Source organism: Kogia breviceps, chromosome 19 (genome assembly GCF_026419965.1).
Source record: "Kogia breviceps isolate mKogBre1 chromosome 19, mKogBre1 haplotype 1, whole genome shotgun sequence".
NCBI classification, from domain to species: Eukaryota; Metazoa; Chordata; class Mammalia; order Artiodactyla; family Physeteridae; genus Kogia; species Kogia breviceps.
Genome location: NC_081328.1, coordinates 14490535 through 14513781, shown reverse-complemented (window position 1 = coordinate 14513781; position 23247 = coordinate 14490535). Strand labels below are relative to the sequence as shown.

Genomic DNA, 23247 nt, shown 5'->3' with positions numbered 1-23247 from the left:
CCAAGACCAATGTCAAGGAGCTTTTTCTCTGTCTCATCTTTGTTTTAACTGGAGTGTTTTGCCCATCTATATTTGATGCTGTTACTAACATAGTTGGGCATAAGTCTGTTTTCCTATTTCATTTTTGTTTGTCTTATCTGTTCTTTATTCCTCATTCTTGCCATCTTTTGAATTAATCAAGTGTTTATTGTTTTTTTGTTTTAAAATATACGTTTTAATTCAGGTGTGGAAAGACCAAAGATCAGGTAACAATTGCCATTGAAAAGATAGTTTAGGGATTTCCCTGATGGTCCAGTGGTAAAGAATCCCCCTTTCAATGCAGGGGACACGTGTTTGATCCCTAGTCAGGGAACTAAGATCCCACATGCCGTGGGGCAACTAAGCCTGCGCGCCACAACTAGAGGGAAGCCTGAATGCTGCAAACTAAGACCCAGTGTAGCCAAAAATAAATAAAATAATAAGTCTTTAAAAAAAAGAACAAAAGATAGTTTTTTATACTCATAGATTCCAAGAGAAGAGGGCATGCCATGCCAGAGAGGGCCACTTGGGGAAGCACTGGTATAAGTGAGAAAGCAAGGGAAGAAGCATGGGCAAGAGCCTTTATTGTGGTTTCTGTGGGAATAAACAAGTGAAGCAGGGTAAGCAAGTTTTGGATTAACTACTTTAATTTCAGCAGGCTGTGGGTAGAGGGGCTGTCCCTAGTTGTCTGGCTCTCGGCCCTGTGGTGATTAGAATATGGTGTAGGGGCCCATAGTGTGAAGTCATTGGAGATACAGGCTCTGGATTTGCGGTTTGTATATGAAAGAAGTGCTTGTTTTTTCTCTCTAGGAATTAGCTAGCTCTGGGAGTGTAGTCTCTTCCTGTTAGCAAGGCCCTAGCTGTCAAAGCATCAGATTATAGCAACTTAAGAAGATATAATTAATATATTTTTTCTCACATTAACCTTTTGGTTATAGTCCTTTATTATTATTTTAATTGTTACCCTAGAGATTATACTATATATTCTTGACTTATAGTTAACTTAAATGAGCACATTTACCACTTCTCAAACAATGTAAAAACTGTACAGTATTTCAACTCTTTCTCCTGTTTTTTGTGCAGTTTTTCTCATATATTTTACTTCTAAAATGTCCATTTGATTCCCTTTTAAAAGATATATTTTATTTATTTATTTATTTATTTGGCTGCTCTGGGTCTTAGTTGCAGTGTGTGGGGTCTTCATTGAAGCATGAGGGATCTTTATTTATTTATTTAGTTGGAGCATGCAGGATCTTTTAGTTGTGGCATGCAGAATCTTTAGTTGCGGCATGCAGGATCTTTAGTTGTGGCATGCAAATTCTTAGTTTCAACCTGTGGGATCTAGTTCCCTGACCAGGGATCAAACCTAGCCCCCCTGTATTGGGAGCTTGGAGTCTTAGCCACTGGACCAACAGGGAAGTACCCACCCCCGCACCCCTGCTTTTTTTTTTTTTTAAAGACTGTCAGTAACTCCAGTATTTGAGTCTCCGTTGGGCCTATTTATATTTCCAGTTTTTTCCTTTTCAGTATTTGGTCCACTTTTTAGCATGCCTTACAATTTGTGATTGGTTACTCTTCTTTTCAGAGGAGAATTTGTAGATGTTTTTGGGTGGTTCTATTTTTTTTCAAAGACAGTTGTGGTTTCTTTTGGTAAGCTGATACTGTAGTGTTGAATCACCTTGAGGCTTGGTTTTAGGCTTTATTAGGGCTAGTTGATGGCAGTTTTGCCCTTATTACTAGGCCTTTGCCCTTACTCTTAAACCATGGCTCTTCTAGAATCCCAACTGACTGTCTAGGGTGTTTATCAAAGCTCAAGCAGGGCTTCCCTGGTGGCACAGTGGTTAAGAATCTGCCTGCCAATGCAGAGGACATGGGTTTGAGCCCTGGGCCGGGAAGATCCCACATGCCGCAGAGCAACTAAGCCGGTACACAATAACTACTGGGCCTGTGCTCTAGAGCCCATGAGCCACAATTACTGAAGCCCATGTGCCTGGAGCCCATGCTCCACAAGAGAAGCCACCGCAATGAGAAGCCTGCACACTGCAACAAAGAGTAGCCTCCACTCGCTGCAACTAGAGAAAGCCTGTGCGCAGCAATGAAGACCCAATGCAGCCAAAATAAAATAAATAAATAAATAAATAAATAAATTAAAAAAAAAAAAAAAAAAAGCTCAAGCAGTTTGGTGGGGTTTGAATTCCAGCCTCCTTCTCTCAGCACTTTTTGTCTTCCAAAAGCTCTGCTTATCTCTTTAGTCTTCCAACTGCTGTTTTCTTTTGGGTTTCTGGGAGTCTTAGGCAGTACATACTTAGTAGTTGACTGTTTACTTGAGGAGAATTTGCAGATTTTTGAGCTGCTTCTTTTCAGCTCCCTCTTCTGTGATTATGCCTTTTTTTCCCAGTATATTAACCTTTAAAAAATTGAAATATTGTTGATTTACAATATTATGTTAGTTTCAGGTATATAACAGTGATTCAGTTATATATATTTCAGATTATTTTTCATTACAAGTTTTTGTAAGATACTGAATATTGTTCCCTGTGCTATACAGTAAATCCTTGTTGCTTATCTATTTTAGGTATAGTAGTTTGTATGTATTAATCCCACACTCCTAATTTATCCCTTCCCCCCTCCCTTTCCCTTTTGGTAACCAGAAGTTTGTTTTCTATGTCTGTGAGTCTGTTTCTGTTTTGTATGTAGATTTATTTGTATTGTTTTTTAGATTCCACATATAAGTGATACCATGTAATATCTATCTATCTATTTTTTGGCTGTGTTGGGTGTTTGTTGCTGCGCGCAGGCTTTCTCTGGTTGTGGAGAGCAGGGACTACTCTTCATTGCAGTGCATGGGCTTCTTGTTGCGGTGGCTTCTCTTGCTTCAGAGCACGGGCTCTAGGTGCATGGGCTTCAGTAGTTGCGGCATGTGGGCTCAGTAGTTGTGGCTCGCGGACTCTAGAGCTCAGGCTCAGTAGTTGTGGCGCATGGGCTTAGTTGCTCCGTGGCATGTGGGATCTTCCTGGACCAGAGCTTGAACCCGTGTCCCCTGCATTGGCAGGTGGATTCTTAACCACTGCGCCACCAGGGAAGCCCAATATTTATCTTTTTCTGTCTGATTTCACTTTGTATGGTATTTTCTACATCATACATGTTGCTGCAAATGGCAATATTTCACTCTTTTTTATGGCTGAGTAATATTCCATCATATATATACCACATCTTCTTAAACCATAATTGTGCTTTTTAAGTTCCGGACGCTTTGGAAGCTCCTATCTCTGGCCTCTCTCCTCAGCCTAGTTTCCTCCTTGGACTCTTGTTTTCCTGTTATACCACAAGTTCAGGGATGAAGCTGGAGTAAATTTATTGCTCACATTGGATACTGTTCTTCTCTCAAGGCTTCTAGTCTCTAAAGCTTTGCCTACATTTGTTGCTTTCCAGTAGTTTCATACAATTGTTTTACATACATTGACTGCTTTGATTCTTGTTTGGGCTTTTGGGACCGTCTAACAGAAACTTGGCAAAAATTAGTGGTGAAGTTTCCCTTGATTTATGTTTGATATTATTTGTACTTGCGTAGACTTTTCATACATCCTACTCTAAAGATATGTGGTTTTGTTTATTTATTTTTATTTATTTATTTACTTATTTATTTATTTTTGGCTGCATTGGGTCTTCGTTGCTGTGCATGGGCTTCCTCTAGTTGCGGTGAGTGGGGGCTACTCTTCATTGCGATGCATGGGCTTCTCATTGCAGTGGCTTCTCTTGTTGTGGAGCACAGGCTCTAGGTGTGCGGGCTTCAGTAGTTGTGGCGTGTGGGCTCAGTAGTTGTGGCTTGTGGTCTCTATAGTGCAGGCTCAGTAGTTGTGGTGCATGAGCTTAGTTGCTCCACGGCATGTGGGATCTTCCCAGACCAGGGCTCAAACCCGTGTCCCCTGCATTGGCAGGAGGATTCTTAACCACTGTGCCACCAGGGAAGCCCAAGATATGTGTTTTTGGAGCAATTGGTCTTTCATTGTTGATATTGAAAAGTAGAGAATTTCAGTAGGTTTTCTGTCTTCTTCAGACCTGCCCATATGATCTATCCAGTGAGGAATGTTATTGTCCTTTTCCTTTCGTTAAAGGGACTGAATTAAATCACATATTAGCAAATTATCAATGATTCTTAAGTTTTAAATAATAAAACTATAAAATTGCATTATCCAAAACCAGAACTGAAGTGGGTGTGTTTTGAATTAAGGTTGTAATGAGAACTAAAGATGGGATCAGAGAAAGGTAAAAAGGAAAGACAAGCAAGGGCTCCTGAAGGGAGCCTCCTCCACTAAATACTAAAAAATGTAGGCTTTATTCTGAAGTCTTGAGGGAACACTGAGGTGCAACAGAAATATTATATTTCCATTTGTGACAAAGAAAGTTTATTTTTGTAGCAGTGTAGAAGAGAGATTGGTAAGTGTCAAAGATCAAAGCAGGGAGACTGATTATGAAGATTTTATAATTGGAAAGAAATGCTGAGAGCTCAAACTAGATAGTGGCAGTGAATTTAAAATTTAAATTGATAGAATCAAAAGAACTTGTTTTCTGACAAGATAAGAGGGTGGACACTGTGGTGCCTCACTCACGGAAGAGAATTATTTACTGGGGATGGGGGAGTGGTGGGCAGGGAGAGATTCTCTAGTGCTTGGACCTCCTTGTGCAGTATTTCTGGGTTTGTCCTACTCAGGCTGGGTTATTTCAGAGAGCTGTGGTTGGGAGAGAAAGTCTCATAGTCCCAGAGTTAAGTATAGCAGGGGCAACAAAAGCTAATTGGTCTAAGCTAGATATCAGGAGCTGGCTTAGGAGAGACCTGGTGGTTAAACACAATGGGTGATCCTGGATTGGGAAAAAATTCCTATAAAGGACATTGAGATAGTTGGTGAAATTTGAATATGGACTATATATGCACTGTATAATAGTATTATATCAATGCTAAATTTCCTAAATTTGATCTGTTGTTTTTCAAGAGAATGTTCTTGTTCTCAGGAAATATATGAAGTTCTTTTGAACCAAGGGTAGGAATTTATCTCAAGTCCTATTCAATAATAAAAGAATGATAGTAGTATATATTTTTAGATAAAGAGTTTCAAAGCAAATGTGGCAAAATGTTAACCAAGGATTTATCTATAGTAGGTGCCATGCTATAGCTCATGGTCCAGGCTGTGAACTATTTTCATTTAGCTTTCAAACTAAGAATGATTTTTACATTTGGAAAAACAAAAGGAAGAGTATAAAACAGAAAAAGAAGAAATGTATTTGGCCCACAAGGCCTAAAATGTTTAATATCTTAATCTCCATGCTCCCAACGCCAGGGGCCCGGGTTTGATCCCTGGTCGGGGAACTAGATCCCACATGCGTGCTGCAGCTAAGAAATGTGCATGCCGCAACTAAAAGATCCCACATGCTGCAACTAAGACACAGCGCATCCCCCCCGCAAAATGTATATATATATGTATATAAAGAAAAGAAACCTAGGTTCTGGTTAGGACCACCTGAGGAACCATTGCATGGAAGCTTAGAGGAGTCAGGGGCAACTGCTCAGAGCAGGTATTTTCTGTTAATTGTCTTGATGTCTGGGAAACATTACCATATAGATGAGCAAAGTTTGACTGTAGCTCACAATTGACTACTTTTGCTGTCATTCTATTTCTAGGTCACTAACATTCATATTTTGTAGTATCGGCTAAACCCATGTGGCAGTGTGTGTATGTGTGTGTTGCATATGTGAGTGTGCACGCCTAAAAGTGTGCTTCTGATTTTATGTGCTCTCTCACCCCAGTCTCATAACAGGGCTAAATGTACAGTGTCTTTCTATAGAGTATATACAGGAAGGACCATCTCATCAAATGTGTTTAGGTGATTAAAAATAGTTATTAAAATATAGGTCTGAATTTTCATTAATTGACAGTAGGGGTCACCTTAAGTTTAAAAATACTTCAGTTGAGCCAGGTATTCTGGCTGTCTTCAGACAAGCTAATCAAGGACTGGCATCATAATAAGTGTTTGAAACCAAACCAAAGAGTCAGGTATCCAAAAGGACCACTGTCTCTTGATTGCCAGGGAGATAAACGTTCTCTTTTAGTTTCCAGTACCTTACATAGAACCAACATGATGTCTGTAGATGGGCCCTAGAACACTGGCTTTGGAGCCAAGCTTCCTGACAAATGTGGCAGACCATGTATGATCCCAGTGAAGTCATTTATTTACTTTGTAAAAGTTTTTTTCTTTATTTTAAAAACTGAGATGTAATATTTACCTCTTATTTCCTAGTGTAAGATTTTATTAATCTGTATTCTTTTAGGGGCTTGGCAAGTTTTATATTTTCATTGGTACAGCAAATTGTTTAATGTTTTAAGAAAAAAGATATATAAAAAAGAAGGGCTTCCTTGGTGGTGCAGTGGTTAAGAATCCGCCTGCCAATTCAGGAGACAGGGGTTTGAGACCTGGTCCGGGACGATCCCACATGCCTTGGAGCAACTAAGCCTGTGCACCACAACTACTGAGCCTGTGCTCTAGAACCTGTGAGCCACAACTTCTGAAGCCCGTGCGCCTAGAGCCCGTGCTCCACAACAAGGGAAGCCATGGCAATAAGCCTGTGCACCATGATGAAGAGTAACCCCTGCTTGCCACAACTAGAGAAAAGCCCGTGTGCAGCAACAAAGACCCAATGCAGCCAAAAATAAATAACTTTATATTTTTTTAAAGAATTATAGACAATTTACATATAATTAATTGATATGGTGATTTCAGATCATTCTTATTAATTCATTAAAATAGCTCCCAAATGGATATTCACAGTTTCCTGGTCTGTAACAAAATGACTGGTTGTATATATTGTCTTATTTTTGCTCTTTACAGCGTGAAGTTTGTCCTTAGGCCTGTAGCCAATTTTGCCTTTACTCTTTTACTTTCAGATGGTGAGAAGAGATAACATGTAGTATTGTGCTCTTATTTAATTACTCATAGCTCATTTAATTCTGTTCTAAATAGTATTTTAATTTTTTTATTTTTTGAATTATAATGGACCTACAATACTATGTTAGTTCCAAGTGCACAACATAGTGATTTGATATTTCTATATGTTACAAAATGGTTACCATGATAAATCTAGTTACCGTCTGTCACCATACAAAGTTATTACAGTATCATTGCCTGTATTCCCCATGCTGTACATTTCATCCCTGTGACTCACTTAGTTTCTAACTGGAAGTTTGTACCTCTTAATCTCCCTCACCTGTTTCACTCACCCCCTAACCCCCATCCCCTCTGGCAAACCACCTGTACCTTCCGTGTATCTTTTTTTAAAATTTTTTTGTGGTACGCGGGCCTCTCACTGTTGTGGCCTCTCCCACTGTGGAGCACAGGCTCCGTACGCGCAGGCTCAGCGGCCATGGCTCACCGGCCCAGCTGCTCCGCAGCATTTGGGATCTTCCCAGATTGGGGCACGAACCCGTGTCCCCTGCATCGGCAGGTGGACTCTCAACCACTGCTCCACCAAGGAAGCCCCCCTGTATCTAATCTATGAGTCTGTTTCCATTTTGTTTGTTTGTTTTGTTTTTTAGATTCCACATGTAAGTGAAATCATATATTTGTCTTTCTCTGTCTGACTTATTTTACTTAGCATAATATCCTGTAGGTCCATCCATGGTTTCACAAATGGCAAGATTTCATTCCTTTTTAATGGCTTAGTAATACTCCATTTTATTTATATGCTCATACATACAGACACACCATTATATGTATGTGTGTATGTATATATGCAGCATGTCTTCTTTATCCATTGGACACTTAGGTTGCTTCCATATCTTGGCTATTGTGAATAAAGCTGCAGTGAACATGGGGGTGCGTATAATCTTTTCAAATTAGTGTTTTTGTTTTCTGCAGAAAAATACACAGAAGTGGAATTGCTGTATTGTCTAGCAGTTCTATTTTTAATTTTTGAGGAAGCTCCATACTGTTTTCCATAGTGGCTGCACCAGTGTACATCCCCAGCAATAGTGCATGAGGGTTCCCTTTTCTCTACATCCTCATCAACACTTGTTATTTGTTGTCTGTTTAATAGCCATTCTGACAGGTGTGAGGTGATATCTTACTGTGCTTTTGATTTGCATTTCCCTGATGTATCTGTTGGCCATCGTTATGACTTTGGGAAAATTTCTATTCAGGCCCTCTACCCATTTTTTGATTGGGTTGTTTGTCTTGATGTTGAGCTGTATGATTTCTTTGTATAATTTGAATATTAACCCCTTATCACATATATCATTTGCAAATATCGTCTCGCATTCAGTAAGCTGCCTTTTCATTTTGTTGACAGTTTCCTTCCCTGAGCAAAGCTTTTTAGTTTCATGTAGTCCCATTTGTTTATTTTTTGCTTTGTTTCCCTTGCCTGAGAAGACATATCTGAAAAAATATTCGTAAGACTGATTTCAAACAGTGTACTACCTATGTTTTCTTCTAGGAGTTTTAATCCATTTTGAGTTTATTTTTGTATATGGTATGAGAGAGTAGTCCAATTTGATTCTTCTGCATGTAGCTTTCTAGTTTTCCCAACACCATTTATTGAAGAGGCTGTCTTTTCCCCATTGTATGTTCTTGCTTCCTGTGTCATGGGTTAGCACTGTGGTATAGTTTGAAATCAGGGAGCATGATACCATCAGCTTTATTCTTCTTTCTTAGTATTGTTCTAGTTATTTGGGGTTTTATGTTTCCTTACAAATTTTAGAATAATTTGTTCTAGTTCTGTGAAAAATGCCATTGGTATTTTGATAGGGATTACATTGAATCTGTAGGTTGCCCTGAGTAGTATGGGCATTTTAACAATATGAATTTCTCCAATCTATGAGTAAATACATCCTTCCATTTGTTTGTGTAATCTTCAGTTTCTTTTATCAATGTCTTACAGTTTTCAGAGAACAAGTCTTTTACCTCCTTGGAGGAATTATTCCTAGGTATTTTTTTTTTTATGTAATTGTAAATGGGATTGTTTTCTTAATTTCTTTCTTTTTTTGATAGTTGTTATTTGTATAGAAACTCAAGAGATTCTGTACATTAATTTTGTATCCTGCAACTTTACTGAGTTCACTGTTGAGTTCTAATAGCTTTTAGGTGGCATCCTTAGGATTTTTTTATGTATAGTATCAGGCCATCTGCAAAAAGTGATAATTTTGCTTCCTCCTTTCCAATTTAGATGCCTTTTATTTCCTTTTCCTTCCTGTTTGCTCTAGCTAGGACTTTTAGTACTATGTTGAATAAAAGTTATGAGAGTAGTCATCCTTGTCTTGTCCTTGATCTTAGAAGAAAGGCTTTCAGTTTTTCACCATTGTGTATAATGTTGGCTTCAGGTTTGTCATCTATGCCCTTTAATATGTTAAGGTATGTTCCCTCTATACCCACTTTGTTGAGAGTTTTCATTGTAAATGGATGTTGATTTTTGTCAAATCTTGCTGGCCTTGTAGAATAAGTTCAGAAACATTTCTTCCTCTTTAGCTTTTTGGAATAGTTTGAGAAGGATAGATGCTAACACTTCTTTAAATGTTTGGTTGAATTCACCTGTGAAGCCATCTGGTCCTGGACTTTGTTTCTTGGGAGTTTTTTGATTGCTGATACAATTCATTACTGGTTAATCGGTCTCTTCCTATTTTCTATTTCTTCCTGATTCAGTCTTGGGAGATTGTATGTTTATAGGAATTTATTTATTTTTTTCTAGGTTGTCCATTTTATTGATGTATAATTGTTCCTAGTAATCTCATTTGTAATACATTTGTAGTCTGTGATGTCAGTTGTAACTTCTCTTTCATTTCTGATTTTATTTATTTGGGCCCTCTCTTTTTTTCTTAATGAATCTGGCTAAAAGTTTATCAATTTTGTTTATCTTTTTGAAGAACCACCTCTTATTTTCATTGACCTTTTATGTTGTGTCTTTAGCCTTTATCTCTGCTCTGATCTTTATATATATATGTGTGTGTGTGTGTGTGTGTGTGTATATATGTGTGTGTGTGTGTGTGTATATATATATATATAAAAATTTATTTATTTATTTATTTTTAGCTGCATTGGGTCTTCATTGCTGTGTGCGGGCTTTCTCTAGTTGTGGTGAGCCGGGGCTACTCTTCGTTGCGGTGTGCGGGCTTCTCATGCGGTGGCTTCTCGTTGCGGAGCATGGGCTCTAGACGCGCGGGCTTCAGTAGTTGTGGCACGCAGGCTCAGTAGTTGTGGCTCATGGGCTCTAGAGCGCAGGCTCAGTAGTTGTGGTGCACAGGCTTAGTTGATCCACAGCATGTGGGATCTTCTCGGACCAGGGCTTGAACCCATGTCCCCTGCATTGGAAGGTGGATTCTTAACGATTGTGCCACCAGGGAAGTCCCGAGAGGTCTGTTTCATTGCTTGTTCTTTCAGGATATTTTTCTTGTTCTTTTAATTGGGAGTGGTTCCTTTGCTTCTTTATTTTACTTATATTTCTCTGACTGTGCATTTAGGAGAAACCCTTATCTACTGTGGTCTTGAAGGACTGTTTTTATGTGGGAGCATCCTTGTGTAGCCTGTGTGAGTCTGATATTTTTGGTGCAAGGACTGTTTTTAATATGGATGCCTGCCACGTCTTTCTTCAGTGTTGGTGACTTTTACCCTCTTGATAGGAGGTGTGATTGGTGTTGTGGTGAGCAGATAGCCTGCACTGTATGTTGAGTGGGGCCTCCTATTTGCTCTGTAATTGTCACAGCCCTTTCGGGGATAAAGTCTGTTCCCCAGTTGTAGTAGAAGCCCCCAGATTGGTTTCTGAGCTGTGATGTGAGGTAAGTGGTACTGGAGCACCTCCGCTGGGAGAGGAGCCACTGAGTATTCCTCTACAGGAGCTGTCCACCAGGAAGTGCGCTCTGTGGTGTTGCCTGTCACATTATGTGCACTCACAAAGTACACTGTTGTTGGCACTACCTTCGGCCCTGCCTCAGTCAAGGGAATGCAGGCAGTCAGCCTAGATATCCCTCAGGCTCTGTGTTCACAAAGCCAGTAGGGCAGATCTACTGAAGTCAAGCACCTGGACGTTCCACAGGGGCTACAGAATCAGCTCAGGTCCTGGCCCTGCCTCTGCATGCCTGTGCCCGCAAAGTCTGTTGCTGCTAACGCAGGACCACCCCAGCCTTGGAAGCAACAGTAATCCACTGGGATGTCCCTCAGGCACAGAGCTTACAAAGCTGCCAGTAGCTGTGTAAATCCACCAGTCTCACAGCCCCTGAGGGTAGGCTCAGATTTCAGCCCCACTTCTGCATGTGGACAACCCACCAGCTCAGAGGTGGTAGAGGTGGAGTCACATTGACTGTGAGCTCAGGTGAGCTCATGGAGAATGAGGCTGCTATGATGGGGCCCCGCCCCTCCCTTTACATGTGTGTTTAACTATGTGGCTTCTGTTGTGGCCCCAGGCTCTATCCTGCGCACACCCCTGGTTGCAGCCCAGAGCACCCTCCAGCTCCTTCCGGCTCTCTCCACACAGCCAACCCCAGCCCTTTCCCCAGGTCTGTCCACTGAAGCCCAAGTTGCAGCACTCGGCCCCTGCATGCACCAGCAGATGTGCATCTCGGGCTGTGAAGTGCAGCGAGGTGGCCAGGACCATCTGTACTGGTTTCTCTCTGTTCTACCTCCCACAGTCTGGTTGCTGCACTCTCCTCTGAGTCTGTGAAGCTCCTTATCTGTCCCAGCTGATCTCCCAACCAGTGAAAGGGGTTCCCAGACTGAGGGAACCTTCTTCTTTCATAGCTCACTCCCAGGGGCACAGGTCCCATCCTGATTCCTTTTTTTTTTTTTTCCTTCATTCTACTCTGTTACGTGGTGCACTTTTTTGCAGCTTTAGTTGTATTAGATCTTCTGCCAGCGTTCAGTAGGTATTCTATGAGAATTCTTCCACATGTAGATGTATTTTTGATGTATTTGTAGGAGGAGGTGTGCTCCACATCCTTCTCTTCTGCCATCTTTATCTCGAGAAGCAGTTTTCTTAATGTCCAAGAAAGAAGTTAGGAGTAAGGAAATGAGGAAGGCTAGAAATAACCCTGTTGTATGTTGGATTGGAATTGGAGGTATCAGTAGGAACTCCTCTCTCTCTCTCTCTCTCTCTCATGCACACACACACACAGATATACACATATTTATAAAGAATAAAAATTCCTTTTATTAAATGTAGAAGGACTAAGGGAAATAATTGTTGCAGCCAAGATCCAGTAGTAGATGCTAAAATTAGTAGGTTAGGGCTTCCCTTGTGGCGCAGTGGTTGAGAGTCCGCCTGCCGATGCAGGGGACGCGGGTTCGTGCCCCGGTCCGGGAAGATCCCACATGCCGTGGAGCGGCTGGGCCCGTGAGCCATGGCCGCTGCGCCTGCGCGTCCGGAGCCTGTGCTCCGCAACGGGAGAGGCCACGGCAGTGAGAGGCCCGCGTACCGCAAAAAAAAAAAAAAAAAAAAAATTCTTAAAATTAGTAGGTTAAAGTTTGAGATGAAACAGGATATATGCATAATCTCAGGTATGGCCCCAAAGATACGTATTGATTAAAATGGAAAAATCAAGGCATATACCTGGCAGAGACTACCTTAACCAAGTGATCAAGGTTAGTATCACCAGAAACATTGACATCATTTATTTCCTTTCTGACATGACACTAAGAAGGACACGTCATTCCTGTGGCATTCTTATTTAAAATCCATAAAGAATATAATTATGAGGAAATATCAGGTAAACTCAAATCAGGGAACATACAAAATAACCTGTATGCTTCAAAAGTGTCAGACATGAAATACAAGGAAAGATTTAAGAACTTTTGCAAATTTGGAGGAGAGAAAGGCAACATGGTAACCAAATATTTTTGCAACGTAGTATCCCAGAGTAGAGAAAGGTTATTAGTGGACTTCCCTGGTGATGCAGTGGTTAAGAATCTGCCTGCCAGTGCAGGGGACACGGGTTTGATCCCTGGTCTGGGAAGATTCCACATGCCGTGGAGCAACTAAGCCCATGCACCACAACTACTGAGCCTGCACGCCGTAGAGCCCGTGCGCCACAGCTGCTGAGCCCACGTGCCGCAACTGCTGAAGCGTGTGCCCCTAGACCCCGTGCTCCGCAACAAGAGAAGCCACCGCAGTAAGAAGCCCACACACCGCAATGAAGAGTAGCCCCCACTAGCCGCAACTAGAGAAAGCCCTTGCACAGCAATGAAGATCCAATGCAAAGAAAGAAAAACAAAGGTTATTAGTGAAAAAATTGGTGAAATTCAAATAAAGTCTATAGTTTAGTTAGTAGTTAATAATTTTACCAGTGTTAATTTTAGTTTTGATAATTTTCTTATGCAAGATATTAACATTAGATAAAAGCTGGGTGAAAGGTATATGGTAACTCTCTGTACTATATTTGCAACGTTTCCCTAAGTCTAAAATAATTTCAAAGAAAAAATATTTTTTTAACTCACTAGTAACCAGAAGGGACTTTTCCCCCAAAAGTGGGGAGGATGTAAGTTTCTATTGACTCTTTTTTTTTTTTACTTCAGAAAAATAGTATATACTTTAGAAATTAAAATTTCCAGGAAATAAAATTGGTAGTTAAAGGAATATGTTTTATTATTTTAAAGACTGTAACTTTAAGATTGAGCCAGTGATACAGTATTCTAAAGTCATAAAACATCTCTTAAGTATTCCTTTCTTCATCTATAGGGGAAAACTCCACTCATTTATTTCTTCTTTGTATAAAAATTGTTTTTTCCCCCTCAAACAGCAAGTATTATACAGATGTTTAATATTTTGGCAGTATTATGGGTTTAGTCTTTTTTTATGGGCACCTTAGGAATGAAACTACGATTTATTAATAAATTTAGTAATTTAGTAATAATAAAATATTATTTCCCTTGAGAAAATATGGTTCAAATTCTTAACAATTTGAGCTTTTGGTATATACCCCAATTATAAATTGGAGACAAAATAATAAAAACTCCATCTATAATTTCACTATCCACGGACAGCTGCTGTTAACATTTAGGTATATAACTTGTATAATTTTGTGTACACGTGTATGTCTGTGTTTGATGTTGCTCACATTTGTTTAATTTCTGGATTGGACACAAAATAGAGAAGAGGGACCCAGGGTATAGATATTTTAGAAACAACCCTTTTTCTATATTACAGTTTTGTCTGGGTTTATGCTTATACCTTTCCAAATACACTAATGTAGAGAAATACAGAAAAAAGGAAAAATATACATAGAATCTTAGAAATGGGCCCAATAAAAGAACCCCATTGAGAAAATCCCTGAAAAATAGCCATTCAATATACTGGTAGGAATTTTTAAAATTGATTTAATTTAATTTAATTCATATATAATAAATATACAGATATTAAATATATAGTTTGATGAAATTAGATAAATTATACAACCAACAGTTCAACATATAAAATGGTGATAGTTGTAGGAATGGATATGAAGAGATAGAGGATGGAATGATTCTTGTTTGAATATACCTCTTTGGATAAAAAATACTTTATAGACTTAAAAATTAAAATTAATATGTATGGAGGGAGGGTTGTCACTGATATCAAAGGCAAACAGGAACAATGAACCCAACTGTATTTCAGACATAACCACATTGAGGGGAAAAATAGAACTAATATGAGTAACTTTTGTACATAGTATTTTAACTGTGTACTCTCAGTCTGGTTGGGAGAGGGAAACTGTAGGCAAATCTTGAACCCTTCTTAATAGACTTGTTTCATATTTGTATGGGTGTGACGGATCTGAAACTGTATGTTAAAGGATTGAGCTGGAATTCCGTGGTTGGTGGTCCAGTGGTTAGGACTGGGCGTTTTCACTGCCGTGGCCGGGGCTCAATCCCTGGTCGGGGAACTAAGATCCTGCAAGCCATGTGGTGTGGCCAAAAAAAAAGGAAGAAGGATTGAGTAATGAATAACGGTGATGTTGTTTGGGGTCAGGATCCTAACTGTGAAATTATGGAAGTGGGGAAGGTAAGGAAGAGCCCTGTGAGTTTGAGTGGATAGGAATTAAGTGTTAATATGAAATAATTACATCTCATACATGTGTGTGTGCATCTCCTAGCACTATCTGCTGCAAGATTCTATTTGTAATGATACCCAGTAGTAATGAGCACACTTAGCACTCAGATCTTGAATTTAATTCCTAACTAAAAGGAACAAGAACTTATTGGAGGAATGTCTCATTTTGTTGTGGTGGCAGGGAACATAAATGATAAGTCTTAGAAGACCTTGTGCCAGAAAGTTAAAAAGTGCTTTAAAGAAAGAAAAAAAAAATGGGGCCTGTCAAAACGACATTGGAGCCAGCTTAGAGGGGCTCCCACTGGTCAAATCTGGAAGAATTTGAACATCAGTATAAAGATAGTAATGGATTATAACCCATTTTATAAAATAGGACTTCATAATTTCCATGATAGATGATGGATGGATGGATGAAAAGGGGGGTATTTTCCTTATAATAGAATGCATGACTGATAAATGTGAAGATGGAATGGTAGAGGTGCGGGGAGGAAATGAGCATTTTGCAATCGTCATAGTGAAGATTGTTTTGGGCTATTATCTTCAGTGTTTGCTAAATCTAAGGGAAAATTTTGATGAGCCAGGATGTTTACCTGGTTTTAAAGTATCTCTCCACAGATTGTTTGTTAGATACAAGATAGGAAACAGTAACTTTAACTATACACATTGGAAAAACACAGGCAACACCTTTAGTGGGTGATGAAAATTGGTAACACCAATGAGGAATAGACACATTGTATACCTCCAGATATGATACCCTGGGAAGGACACAATATCACTCTTATAGTATTCTTGCCAGGGGTGTATAATCAGAATCTAATCTTGAAGAAATGTTAGACAAGTACCAATTTAGTTACATTCTCTAAAATACCACTGTGTATTCTTCAAGAATGTCAGTATCATGAAAGACAAAGAGGTGTTATGGAATTGTTCTAGATTAGAGGAGACAAAGTAAGCACAATATGTGATCCTGAAGAGAGGGAAAAACATGTTTGTGAGCATTAAATATTTTTACTTTTTGCTTTTTAAAAACATGAGTAAGCAAAAGTATCTCCTTTTAACTTGGTCATTTAATTTTAATCATCATTACTAGTACATTTGGATTTTAATAGTCATGTTTTAGTTTAATTTAGTATTTTAAAATAATATTAGATTTGCACATTTCACAGTTAGTACAACGTTTTCCCCTATAATCTTCATCTAGTTCCCCTAATGTTAATATGTTATGTAATCATGGTACATTTATCAAAACTAAGAAATCAGCATTGATAGGATACTAGTAACTAAACTATGTACTATATTCTGTGTACTAAATTTTGCCAGTTTTTCCACTGTCTCTTCTCTGTTCTAGAATCTAATCCAGGATACTTCGTTGCATTTAGTGTAACCACTTTTAAATTAAGCTTTGTCTTAGGCCAATTAAAAGTGTAGCTGTTTAATGCAAAACAGTAGAATTAGGTCCTTACCTCATACTATAGAAAAAGTAACTCAAAATGGATCAAAACCTTAATGTCACAGTTAAAACTATAAAACTCTTAGAAGAAAACATAGGGGTAAATCTGCATGTCTTTAGTTTTGGCAGAACATTCTCAGATGTGACACCAAAAGCATGAGCAATAAAAGAAAAAAATAAATTGACCTTAATCAAAAATAAAAATTTCTGTGCTTCAAAGTAGTGAAAGGACGACCTACAGAATAGGAGAAAAAATTCTGTAAATCATATATGTGATAAGGGAATTGTGCCTAGAATATGTAAAAACTCTTATAACTCAATCAAAAGACAACCCAATTTAAAAATGGGCAAAGGATTTGAATTGACATTTCTCAAAAAAAGATGTACAAATGGCTAAGGAGCACATGAAAAGATAATATCATTAGTCATGAATGTTGAAAAAAGCGAGTCACAAAAGACCACATATTACATAGTTCCATTTATATGAAATGTCCAGAATGGTCAAATCTCTAGAGACATGGAGAAGTAGATTAGTTGTTGGCTTATGGCCAAACAGGTTTTTTATTTTAATGAAGAAAAGAATGTTATTGTAAAATTTACCATTTGACCATTTCTAAATGAACAATTTGGAGTTTCTTTTTGAGGTGATGAAAGTTCTAAAATTGACTGTAATGATGGTTGCATATATATCTGTGAATGTTCTAAATGCCACTGAATTGTACACATTAAAATGGGTGAATTGTATGGCATGTAAATTATATCTCAGCTCTTATAAAAGAACGCAATATAGCTGTTTAGACATGATTAAAATAAAGAGGTTCATAGACAGATAAGCAGAGAACATTTTGGAAAAATAAATTTATATTCAAGCAGGACGTCTGTGGATAGATCCGCTTCACCCATTGCAATAAGTGGTGCCAGTTTCCTAACCAGTACACCGGTAATTGAAATTGGAATGTGATTAAGTTTCCCAGGGCCCACTTATGTCTTTTTTTTTTTTCCCCAAGCCACTCTATTGAGATAAAATTTACATATGTGCTGTCTTTTTAAACAAGTTTTAAAGTATAAATTACATACCGTAAGTTCACCAATTTTATGCCTACATTTCAATGATTGTCAGTAAATATGAGTTTTGCAGCCATCACCATAATCTAATTTAGAACATTTTATCTTTGGGAACTCATTAAAAATCTAAATTGAAGATGAGTTCTTCCAACAGATGATTTGAGGTGGTTCTGATACTTTTAGTGAACCCATTTAAAATATTTTGCAGCTAGTCTCATGTGCCTTCTTAATATATAATCATTTTTTTAACACATGGAAGTTTGGCTTTTCTAGTTAACTCTTGTGTTTCTGTTACATTTTTATTACCTTTTTTCAGAATTACCTCAACAATGTTAAGTAATAATTGTGATAGCATTTTAGCATTCTTAAGCCTGATTAGCAGTAGTTTACAATAGAGGTGATTTATCATGTTAAGGAATTACCTTTCTAATTTGTGTTTCCTAAGAGTTTGGCCTTCTTTGCAATTGAATACATTTAGAGTTGGGCACTTCGCATTTTCAGGATTTATTGAGTATTTATAAATATATATGTGTGTGTGTGTGTGTATTTATTTGTTTGTTCCCCCTTTAACTTTTAAAAATTGTGGTAAATTATGAAATTTTTTTCTAGTATTAGCATCTTTTGCATTTCTGTAATTTTATCCAAATGAAAAACTATATATTAGTGTGTTTTATCCAAATGAAAAATTATTTTAATGCTCTATAATATTTTAAAATTTTTATTTAGAGTTTTCTTGTCTATATTTACAAGTGAAATTGATACCTAACTTTCTGTTTTGTGCTGTTTGTGAGGTTTTAGTTATTGGGTTATACTGCCTTCTTAAAATTAATGGGCTAGCTTTCGTTTTTTTCCCCCCTTACATCCTGGAAAGTTCACCTGGTAAAACTATTTTCCACTATTTTCCATATTTGTTTGTTTGTTTGTTTAATATTTGTTTATTGGGCTGCGTTGGGTCTTCGTGTGGCAAGTGAGATCTTTGTGGCTGTATGTGGGATATTCATTGCGGCATGCAAGATCTTTAGTTGCGGCATGCGAACTCTTAGTTGCGGCATGTGGGATCTAGTTCCCTGACCAAGGATTGAACCCAGGCCCCCTGCACTGGGAGCTCGGAGCCACTGGACCACTGGGGAAGTCCCTGTGTTTTGTTTTGTTTTTTTGCTGCTTGTGGGATCTTAGTTCCCTGACCAGGGATCGAACCTGTGCCCTTGGCAGTGAAAGCCGGTGTCCTGACCACTGGACTGCCAGGGAAATCCCCACTCAAGAGTATTTTAAAGACAATTCATTGGTGTTCTTTTCAGTCTGCCACCATTGTTTGTTTTACTTAACATTTTCTTCTTTAAATCAGTTTTAGTGATTTATTCCTTCCAGAAAATTGTCCATTTCATTGAGATTTCAAAATTGATTAACATAGGCTTGTATATACTAGTCTTGTTTTGTCTCTCTGTTATAGTGCTAATCAAATTTCTGTTTTTTCCACTTAACTAGATCTCTCAAAGATAAACCCTGCTTTATATTTCTTTCCAAAGTACCAGTTCCTGGATGATTTGATAAGTTTCACTATATGGTTGTTGGGTTTTTTTGTTTTTAATGTTCTTTAAAGGCAGTTTTGATGTTCCTTTTTACATGGTAGCTCATAAATGCTTTTATTCTCAAAGAAATTATTGCCCAGATTTAATCTGTTAATTTTTACAATAGTTCTTTCTTTGTTTTTTTAGGCACGAGATGTGCGCACCAATGAAGTGGTGGCTATCAAGAAAATGTCTTATAGTGGAAAGCAGTCCACTGAGGTAGGTGAAATATTTATATTCTTCTTGACATGTTAGAAAAAGGCATACTGTTTCTAATTGAGGGTAGCTGGGAATTTTTTCAAAAAAGTGTAGCATACCTAAAAGTATACGAATATTAAGAATATATCTGTATTTTCTTTCACAAACTGAGTGTACCCGTTTAACTTGTACCTAGAGCTATAAACAGCATATTACTGGCATTCCAAAAGCCCACCTGTCCCTGCTTTTAATTTTTTAACTGTGGTATAATATATTACTTTATCTTTATCATAGAAGGCTTATCAGTTCCTAAAAGAGTAAACTAGAATAAGATGCATTTAACAGTAAATTATATTGGATGTAATTTTTTTAATGATTCAGACATTAAGGGCTGATTTAAGCAAACTTTAATCAGCAGACAATATATATCTAGTCTGAAAAATAAAAAAAAATCTACAATTACTGATACTACACTGAGTATACTTTAGTTCACTAATATTGTGAGTAGTGCTTTTTAGTATATTTATTTTGTTTAATTGCATAAATTTATTTTATGAAATATAGTCTACTTTTAAAAACTGGGTCTGTCAGTCTTTAATTTTTCAATGTAATTATTTTTAATTGTGGTAAAATACACATAACAAGTTTACCATCATAACCATTTTCAAGTATGTACTTCAGTGGCTTTAAGGACATTCACATTGTTTTGCATCCATCACCACCATTCATCTCCATAACTCTTTTAATCTTGAAAAACTGCAGTTCTTTACCCATTAAACAATAACTCCCCACTCCCTCCTCCCCTCAGCCCCTGGATATCACTCTTCTATTTTCTGTCTCTATGAATTTTACTACTTTAAGTATCTCATGTAAGTGAAATCGTGCAGTATTTGTCCTTTTGTGACTGGCTTATTTCACTTTACATAATGTCCTCAAAGTTCATCCATGTTGTGGTATGTGTCAAAATTTCCATCCTTTTTAAGGCTTATGTTCCTCTGTGTGTGTGTGTGTGTGTGTGTGTGTGTGTGTGTGTGTGTGTGTGTAAAACACTACATTTTATTTATCCATCCATTCATCTGTCAATGGATGCTTAGGTTCCTACTGCCTCTTGGTTATTGTGAATAATACTGCTGTAAATATGGGTTACACAAATATTTTTTTGAGTCCTTAGTCTCAGTACTTTAGGTATATGCCCAGAGTTGGAATTGCTGGATCAGTCTTTAGTTTTTAAAGATTTTGGTTTTCTACTTTTTTGGAATCTCTTTATTTTATGATAAGTCTTGTTTTTGTAATGATCATACTGTGAATATGATAACAGTATTATGATTGTATCACTGTTCCATCATTTTGATACCTAAATACTCAGTTTCTTACAGGATTACTCTCATTTATATTCTGTTCTGTAGCACAACTTCAGAACTAGCTTTCATAGGCAAACTTGTACTGTGTTGGAGTCTGTTTGATTAGTCACACCTAGAACAAAAAGTTTCATTTAGGGCATCATCTTTTCACATCTAATGTGTCTTTCTTGAAATTTGTTTACATTGAAAAATATAGGGTTTTGTTTTGTTTTGAAAGTTTCAAATGTCATTCAAACTTGAAATTTAAAGGCCATGAAATATTTTCTGAGTTTCGCATCTTATATCTTACACATTTTATATAAAACACTGTGAACATATTTTGCTGTATTTTGTTGAGGGCTTGTGAAATAACATCGGCAATACATGATCTTACATTCTAGTACAAAACGTTTTTTAAAGTTTCCTATTATGCCAGTGTCCCTGCTTTTAGAAATATGGCCCAAGTCAGTGGTAAAGGTTGAAAAAACGAAAACAAGAACAAAAAATAGATTCCTCATTCTCACCCCACAGCTGCTAAGCCTCTAGAGTCTCTGGGTGTAGACCCGGTAAACAGTATTTTTAGAGTTCTCTGGTTGCTTCTTAAGAGTAACTATGTTTAGGACATGGCCTAAGTGTCTAAGGTTGTCATGGAGTAGCTTATGGCTGAAGGTTTATCTGTATTTCCTGGTAGGTGTCACTGAGGAATGCTCTTAGTAAAATATGTAGGGAAATGTTTTCATACTGTTTTTTTTTTTTTTTTTTTTCTGTGAACTTTCCCATATAATAACTAATTGTTCTCTAGCATTTTATTTTAGGAAGTGTGCACTTACGGGTTTAAATCTTCGTTTGAATTTAAAAAGCAAACAAAACCTTAATGTTTGGTAGAACACATAACTCAAAAACACAATAGGTGAACTTTATGGTATGTAAATTATACATCAAAAAGCTGCAAATAAGAAGGGAAGATGAACTTGTGAAGAAAAATCACTAAATATGGGTATATAGTTTTCATTGTCATGTTTGGTGTGTGGTTATAAAATTTTAATAAGACTCATTGATGATAAGTTTTACCAAACTAAAATTTGTCCTACCTTGAATGAAATAATTTTATAAATTATGTAATTGAGTTATAAACTATATGAACATAACTTTTTAATTTATTAGTTTGATATTTACATATTACAAATGAAGTTTAATGTTCTCAATAACCCTTCTTAATCTGATAACTTTTTTCTTATATAACTTTCTCAGGAAAAGCAGCTGTTGATAATTTTTTCCTTTATTCGTTTTTTTTCTCCCCATAGAAATGGCAGGATATTATTAAGGAAGTCAAGTTTCTACAAAGAATAAAACATCCCAACAGTATAGAATACAAAGGCTGCTATTTACGTGAGCACACAGCATGGGTAGGTATATGCTTCCCCCTTGCTGTAATTTTAGTTGGTTTCTGTTTAGAGTTAATTATTTCAAGAATGGCTCAAAATGGTTGTGTAAGGCCATGCAGAAACACCTTGAAATGTTAGTTCATTCTGAGAGGGAGAGCAGCTTTTCCTAGACCTCCTAGGCAGGAGAGGGAATGTATGTTTTGCGAGTTTACTATAGAGATTTTAGCTGACGTTTATGTACATTTCTTGTACTCATTTTTTAAGGTAAATGGTGAGTAGGGTTTGTTTTACTTCAAACACTCTTCTTGATCTCCTTGGTGAATTTATTTTATCTCAAGTAGAATCTTTTTAATAATATATTACATGGTACATGGTAAAATGTTCTCTGACATTTTTTGGTAGTATCATTCTTCAAATGGTTTATCAAACATTGTGAAAGCAATCCTGTTACTTGAGGAAGAAATGTAGCCTGTCTTTTGACATAAACATATTGTAATCTATTTAACCACAAAGATCTTGGTGAAGTCCTTATGAGTCCTGGTGAAATTTGAACTGATTATGATCCCTTGGCTGAATAATACTAATGCTAGAGAATTGAGACACTTTGTTACAAGATGTGGTGATTAATTTTGCCCCATTGTTACTGCTGAGGTGACACGGTAGTAATACCATAGCATTGTGGGCATAACTGTATCTTTTAAGAGAGAGGCTAAATTTTCTTTAAATGGGAATGATCCCTTATTTTGAATAATTAATAAGTCACAGCTAATTATCATTTTAGTACCCTGAACCTAGATTTGTAATGTTTGGTGCATTTTTATCCAGTTTAATTTTGGTGGTGATGGTGGTACTCCTAAATACAAGGCTGCGGTTAAAGAAAAAGCAGTGACATTGGGGAGATTACCTCTCTGTCTCGCATGTTTCTCCATTTGTAAAATAAGGATAGTAATAGGGCCTACCTCATAAGGTGGTTGTGAGGATTAAATTAGTTGGTTTTTTAAAAATATTTATTTATTTATTTGGTTGCACTGGGTCTTAGTTTTGGCAGGTGGGCTCCTTAGTTGTGGGTCATGGGCTCCTCAGTTGTGGGTGGCAGGCTCCTTAGTTGTGGCATGCGAACTCTTAGCTGCTGCATGCATGTGGGATCTAGTTCCCTGACCAGGGATCG

General features: G+C 37.5%; 1 protein-coding gene across 5 annotated transcripts in view; it reads left to right on the top strand.

Moving 5' to 3' along the window:
* Window positions 1-23247, top strand: part of TAOK1 (TAO kinase 1) — a 152135-nt gene that overhangs the window by 66885 nt on the left and 62003 nt on the right. For all 5 annotated transcript variants that reach the window (XR_010838361.1, XM_059046282.2, XM_067022198.1 and 2 more), the window contains 2 exons: window positions 19304-19375; window positions 21999-22100. Coding sequence is in view for 4 of the 5 variants with exons in the window: in XM_059046282.2 (XP_058902265.1) it covers window positions 19304-19375; window positions 21999-22100 (174 nt within the window). In the remaining variant the exon portion in view is untranslated. The remainder of the gene's footprint in view (window positions 1-19303; window positions 19376-21998; window positions 22101-23247) is intronic.